This window comes from Lutjanus erythropterus, chromosome 9, assembly GCF_056507025.1.
Source record: "Lutjanus erythropterus isolate fLutEry1 chromosome 9, fLutEry1.hap2, whole genome shotgun sequence".
NCBI lineage: Eukaryota > Metazoa > Chordata > Actinopteri > Lutjaniformes > Lutjanidae > Lutjanus > Lutjanus erythropterus.
The window spans coordinates 10,296,527-10,304,298 of NC_139325.1; the positions used below are offsets into that span (position 1 = coordinate 10,296,527).

A 7,772-nucleotide genomic window follows, 5' to 3' on the forward strand; every position below is an offset into this window, starting at 1 on the left:
TACTTCTATAGGACATGCGGCAGTGGTTGAATAGAGGTTGAGAGAGGAGTTAATTAGGAGCCATGACAGATGTCAAATCTGAATAGCATCATGGGGGGAAAGGGGGCGAGGGGAGGAAGACTTTCATGCAAATCTTAAAGCGATCGTTAGGGATATCTGACGTGGGGGTGTGCGAAACGCTTACCGACGGTCTGTGTATTAGCTACAATAAATGGTGGTCGGCATGCCTTCAGTTTGGAGAAGCAGAGAGGAGTATCAGCACGGATGCTTATGCAACGTCCTGCTTTGCTCAGGGTCAGCAATAAAAGGTTTTAGCCACTTAAAAATGGTGCACCTAAAGAAATCTCGAACAATTTAAGTGTACACTATATTTAGAAAATTTCAACTGCTTTACTTTGCCATCAGACATCCTTTTCTGTCGGGAAACTGCTGTTATATGAGCCAAATATTGCACTCTTTGTTGCTGACCCTGTCCACAGCAGTACAGTGCTTAGCTTCGAACACTGGTACTCCTCTCTGATTCTCCAAACTGAGGGTGTGCAGACCAGAATTTAAGGTAGCTAATACACTGACTATCAAAAAGTACCTCATACAGCCCTGTGTCAAATAATCCAAACTATCCCTTTAACAGTATAAGTCAGTTAATATCTCACTGTGGGGTTTAAGACAGTGTCCCATCCTCTCTCACACATCTGAATTGATGCTCAGGTTGGCTAAACGAGGGTCAGAGTTTATCTCGTACCTGTAATGGTACCCCTCCATGTGGTCCCTACAAGCATCCCGGATGTTGTACATCCACCGCTTGATGCCTTTTCTGTTCAGGTAGAGCACCAGCAGGAATATGACACCGATCAGGGCCAGCACCAGCCCCAGGAAAACATAAGAAGTCTCCAGCACGCCCTCCATGTCGCCTGGACACTTAAGCTGTGACAGATCTAGATGTAGGAGCGGCTGGCGTCTCAGGCCATCGGGCTCCACACAGGTCAGGTTTTGCGCATCAACGACCTGAGTGGAATTTTTCAGCCATGGCAGCATGTCGTCGAGTAAGCAGTCACATCGCCAGGGGTTCCCCGAGAGGTGGACGCGGAGGCCGGGCTTGAGGCTGAACTCTGCCATGGCAGTGGTGGTGAGGTCCGTCAGGCTGTTGTCCCTCAGGTCAAGGTCACGCAGCGGTGGCACCCTCAGCGTCCCGTTCTGGATGGAGATGATGGAACTGTTCTGCAGGCTGAGGTTGACCAGGTTGGGGAAGCTGGAGAACATGTCAGCTGGTGGAAACACAAGGTCATTGTTGGACAGGTCCAAGACAGTCAGCTGGAGGAGGTTCCCTCTCTGCAGGATGCTCAGGAGCACACCAATGGTGGAGTGATTGTGAAAAGAGCTGCTGAGGTTCAGGACCTGCAGGGTGTTGTTATAAATGAAAGCACTTTCATTGAAACTCTGGATATTGTTGTTGCTCAGGTCCAGCAGCACAAGTTTTGGCAGGTTGTCAAATACCTTTGCATCCACAGTCTCCAGCTCATTCCCACTGAGATAGAGATCAGTTAACTGTTCCAGCCTATCTGGGAAAGAGTCCACACTAATACGGGAAATGTTATTTCCTGTGACGAACAGGGATCTGGTGTTGGCTGGTAAAGAATGCGGTATGGCGTCCAAGTCCTGGTTTTGGCATTTCACAATTTGTGAGAAGCACTCGCATTTGTCCGGACAGCCGTGACAGGACAGTGCTACCGCGAGGAGGAAGAGCAAATAAATCATCCCAGATCTGTGCGATCTCTCTCGGAAGATGATTTCTCCACGGTTATATCCACACGACGTGCTCAACAGGCGCATCTTGAACTGAACAAATCTGTCTGCGCAGACCGCCGTGCGTAAAGCTCACTTTACAACAATCCAGCCCAGTCACCGCCTTGTTCTGCCACCGCGAACAAGGCAAAGTTTTTCAACTACGTGTCCCACCTTTATCCTTTCGAAAACTGCTCCCACTTCCAGCTCAGACTCCATATAACTACCTCCACACCATCCTCGTTTAGCATAAGTCTACGTTTCCATGAGGTTAATAAAGGTGATGCGGAGGAAGCTCGCAAACTTCTTCTACGTTTCTTCTTCGTTTGTTTTCCAAAACCAAAATTACACGATATTTTTTACTGTCCAGGCAAAACAATGACGTGAATAACTTACTCGTGGTACTTGCTCCGAAACAGACAACACTCCCTGTCTCCCAAAGGTGCCATGTATTACTGTACATACGTATTTCCAGCTTGGCGTCCTCCTACATGGACAGAGGAGTCTGAAGGGAGCGACTGAACACAGCAGCACAGTACAAATCACTGGAAGGAGGGAACATACCATCTTTCAACGAGAGGGGGGTGAACACAAAACTCTTTCAAGTTTATTTTCATTTTAATTTTAAAATATCACTCTTGATAATACCACACTGCAGTTTTACATACATCTTGAATTGCTTATCAAACATTTATTCGAGAAAAATTCAACAAATTTCCCTCGAGGGGGCTTCAGTGACGTCCCAGGCAACTCAGGCTCACTGTGTGATGGGAGACATTTGTATTGAATTCCCGTTTCTCACTGGGAAACAACATATGAAGGACAAAAAATGACACTAACATAAATAAATAATTAAATAAGACTTCCGTATGAGCCTCCGACATGTATTGGTGTAACAGTAGCATAAAAAAACATACAAGGATAAAGTAAATGTTACATTCCGTCACAAGTTGCTATTTTTCACCTAGTTGTAGCCAATCTTACATTGTAGCTACATATTTCATGTTAACCTGTCTTTGATCAGTTTTAAAGTAGTGCATCCATAGCAGAAAGAAGGCATGAATAACAAACAAACAAGCAAACAATAACTGTTAAAACAAAAAACAGAAATATCCTTTTTCATGACCAAAAATTTTTTTTTTCATTTATTCATGTATTTCATGATATATTTTTGTATTTATTTGAGGTTATGACATTTTTTTGTCCATAACAACATTGCTTCTCTCATATAAATTTGTTATCTCTAACAAAATGAACAAAGTACATTACAAAATAGGGCATAATATCTATCTCACTAACAAATTCATATCCAGAGTTGTAGATATTAATAACAAATGTGAATTCTATAAGAATGAAAAAGTGACAGATTCTAAAACTATTTTATGAATGTCATTTAGAATTTATTTATAATAAATGAATACATATGAATGTCACTACCCATCAGGGTTGTGGAAAAAAGAGGATTATTTTGCTACACAAACCAATCATTAAATTAAGCTGGAAGCCAAGGATGTGATACTATATTATGAAAACAAAAATAATAAAGTTCAGCAGATTGTCAACCAGTTCTAATGGGGAAATTTCACATTCGTTAAGTCAAGTTGTCAGGGTCTCGACCATCATTCAAATCATTCAAGATTGAATTTAAGCTCTACTCAAACTCGATTCAAATTATAAAGTACTCATATAGCTAAAATAATATTAGAATTTGTTTAAAACATGTAATTTTATTACCTACCTTTTTTATATCACATTTACCTTATGTACTATTGTATTGTCATGTTGATTGTAATATACTTGAGAACAAGGACACACCTATGATGATATTTTATGATGCCTCAAGGTTCCATATTATTGTTGAACTGTCACATGTCAGTGACATACTGCCAGATAAGTTTTTAAAGCTTCACTGTAGATGAGTCGGCAGTCTATTAAGAAATGTGGTCAAAGATCTTCTTGACAGACATTTACACAAAAATGATAATTTTGCAAATCCCTACTAAATCATTACTAAGGACAAACATTTTCAGATGGTATCACTTGGAATAAAGTATCTTTGCATTGTGTTGTTTGGCAGGGAAATGACTCGATGAAAAAGGTTGCTGCTTTCGGAAAATCAGTTTGATCTATTGAGTTTATCATAAGACTTGATGTGTCATCAAGTTAAACACAAAACCCATTTCATAAGTTATAGTCTCCATGGAAAATGCTCAAAGGATTTGATAAAAGGCAAGAACCTGAGTAGCGAAAAACCATTCATCATTTGACCTACTGATAATGTGACATTACCGAAGCCATTATTATTTACTGCTTTTTATCTAGAAAAGCCACAAACCCTTTTGAAAGCAGGATAAAAAAAAGAAAACTGTGAAGATTTAGTGCATGAAGACATTATGCAAAACCACTTAGATCAAAAGAAGAGCAAAGAATGGATGACTTGCTCAGATTTGAGGGGAAGATTTAATTCTGAAAAATTCTAAATTAACCATCCTTTGATGTAAACAGACATTTGACATGCTACATTTTGACGAAATAAACTTGATTTTGATCATGACTTTGAAAACGTGTACTTGAATGTCATTCATTCTGTGTCCCACAAAAAACAGTTCCAATTGACTTTAGAGGTAACCTGGAAAAAGGTTTAAGTGGGTCCACAACACAAACAGGCTGGCAATAATTAATTTCAAATAATAGCACTACTGTAAAAATATGATAAAATTTGTTGACGTTTTCTCTCCACTGTCATCTCTGCATTTAGCATTTTTTTGGCAGCTATCAATATTTTTAACCAAATAGTGATTAAACAAGAAGTGTTATATTTGACTGTTTCAAGAGTTGGTCACTCAGTAGAGGGCAGATCCTCACCAAGCAACAGATGGTGAAGCACCTACTGCAATGTCACCACAACTGCTAAATGCAACCAGCAGAGGTTTTTGTTCTGCGGAGCCGACTGGCCCATTAGGCAATATAGGCAAACGCTAAGGGTGCCGTGGCCTCCAGGGGGCGCCACAAAATCGGGAAAAAATTCACCTTCAATATAATTATATTAAAACTAGTCATTACTATTAACTCTTATAATGGAAAAGCTAACAGAGATTCAAATGTAAAGCGATGCCCAATTAATATTACTACAAATGATAATACCAAATTCGTCCCCGCCCCTCCTCCTCCGGCTGCTCGATACCTGCTCGCTCTCTGTGGGGGGAGGGGCGAATTTATTGACGTGACCCCAGAGAACTTTGTAAACATGTAATAACGACCTAAACTGTCCGGAGCACAGGGAAGAAAAAAAAAGAAAAGAAGAGGAGGAAAAAAAGGAGAAAGAAAGAGGTAAAGTAAAGACACAGTAATGAAATGAAGCATCAGTTGTGCTGCGTCAGTTATTTAGCACAGTGTACTGTTAAGTTGATAACTTTATTCTGGGTGATTAGCCTCAACATGGTATGCTAATCAGTAAATAAACAGTTTTATATTTCTGTAGCTGGGCGGCGTGGAGTTGTCTTAAAGACAATGGTAAAAACAGTGCTGTTCGGTTTCTTTTGTAAGCATATGTAAATAGCCGATGGAGGTGGTCGCCATATAAAATGTCGCCTAGGGCGCCACATTGGGTGGGGCCGATGTCTGCCAACATTAACATGACATCCACATACTTTGTCCCAAACTGAAACAAGATTTAAAACTGCAGCAGCTGTTGATCACTTGCAGCCCCTAGTGGCTGGTTAAGAAGGCTGAGGAGTCAGTCTGTCCAGACTCATAATGTATGTAATGAAGACTTTGAAGGAAGAAGAAGAAAATCAAAAACAAGAAGAAAATTACCACTATATTGACCTTTAGCCTTGAAGGAATTTCATAAAACTTATTAAGTATATTTATTTATTTAATTTTTTTGCACAATGGAAGTTCTCACTATACATGTGTGATTCCAGTGAATAATTTCCAGTGAGAAACATGCTGTCTTCACAAAGAGATTTTTTACAGAGGAATACTGATAGAGAGCTGTTTTTGCAGAACATTATGATGATGTTGACTTTTGACCTTTTGGATATAACATGCATCACCTCATCAACTGGTTATATTAGATATTTGCATGGAATTTTGGCATAATTAGCCTATGAAATCTTGAGTTATGGCCAAAAATGTGTTAAGTGAGGTCACAGTGACCTTGACCTTTGACCACCAAAAGCTAATCAGTTCATCCTTGTGTCCGAGTGGATGCTTTTACCAAGTTTGAAGAAATTCCCTCAAGCTGTTCTTGAGATATCATTTTCACAAGAACATGACAGACATGAGCTCGCAGTGACCTTTGACCGCTCAAATTTAATCAGTCCATCTTTGAGTCCAAGTGAACATTTGTGTCAAGGTTGAAGAAATTCCCTCAGGGTGTTCTTCAGATACGTGATGACCCAAAAACATAAACACATAAAAGTCCTAAAAATGTTTTCAAAAATTCTGAACCGTAGAGGTCCTGCACTATACAGTCATGAATGTGCATAAAACAAATTAGGCTGATTTATAGTATTAGAGATAAACTGTGGACAAGATGTAGGTCCATGATCTGGGATAATAACATGATATTTTTTCAGAAAACAATGCAGTGGTCAGGTTCCTTTTATCTCTTTACATGGTCTGTATTTCCACATCTCCATTTGAGAAATGACTTCAGACGTGACCTTGTAGTAAAAGTACTGCCTGCTGGATTATGCAGGATTACACTGCTGAGAAGTAAACCGGTGGTTGTATTCATGCATGAATGACGAGGGAGGGCGCGCTCATCAATATGTCATATTTGGAGGCTCCAGAGTAGACCCCATTGTAACCCTAGCTTTACCCTCGTGTGACCCCTTCCTATTCATGGCTCGGGTCAATGACACAATCATCTGAGTAATCCCATGAAACCTGAATAGAGGCTGAGTTAGGGCTGCATAATTCATCAAAAATATTATCAAAATTGCAATATGGCCAAGTGCAATATACAATTTAAAGAAGCTGCAGTTTTTTGATAAAGGAAAAATGAGTGACACAGTTTTAGTGAAGTACTATTTTGCTGCAGGGAAGCAAAAATGGTCATTCCTACTGATCGCGAATCATATCACAATCCCAATATCTGTCAAAATAATCATCTTTTTACCATATTGTGTAGCCTATAGTCTGAGAGCGATACTCTATCTAACATACGTGAGACTATTGTAACTGACATGATGTCTTTGTGGAGAATCTACAAACTTTTCACATCCACCTCTCATGGCCACACTACTTTAGGTGTGACATGCTTAAAGATCAACATCAAATTATCAATCTTTTCTATTAAAGTCATAAAACATTTATTGAAAAAAATATTTCAACACACCTCTTAAACCTTCTCTCTTTTGGTCTTGCTTGCTATATTACATATAGGTGTGAATATATGGCAGTTTTGTGATACGTGTCCACTAAAGACAGACCTTTTTCACCATAGATATTTTGACATGAAATGGTGGATTAAACACAGCTGTTACCAATGATAGTAATTAAGGTTTAGTTTAGTTTAGTTTAGTTTGCATAATTAAAACACACATAAAAGGCAAGAAAAAAAATGAATAATGAAATACAGTGCAGGGAGAGGCAAAAAACCCAAAGGGCTTATTTGAAGTCTCCACCTAATAAAATTTTCACAAAGTTGTTAAGAACTCAAAGTACAGAAAAATACAGAAGACTACATGAAATAATACAAGTGATAGCAAACTACTAGTGACAAAATATGTTTAATTGCAACAACAAAAAACAGCAATTATAGAATCCATTTAAGAGCAGACAATGTGAGTATGTGATGTGTAGGTTCCTTGCTATTATTGTTGAGATTCACGAGGTGCAAAATTTAACACTTCTAAATTGACTCTTTTGTATAATTTCAGATTCATTTACAACATATATGGCTTTTTGTTCATTTTTATTGTAATTTCATCATGTTGTTTTCTAATATATTGTTATTTTACAATCGTGCATATAATGTA

At 38.9% G+C, this 7,772-nt stretch overlaps 1 protein-coding gene across 1 annotated transcript; it reads right to left on the reverse strand.

The window, feature by feature from the left end:
- Positions 1–245: 245 nt before the first annotated feature.
- tpbg (trophoblast glycoprotein) lies at positions 246–2,286 on the reverse strand. Its single transcript, XM_084726122.1, has one exon. The coding sequence runs from the start codon at positions 1,828–1,830 to the stop codon at positions 685–687; it is 1,146 nt and encodes a 381-aa protein (XP_084582248.1). The 5' UTR covers positions 1,831–2,286; the 3' UTR covers positions 246–684.
- Positions 2,287–7,772: the final 5,486 nt, after the last annotated feature.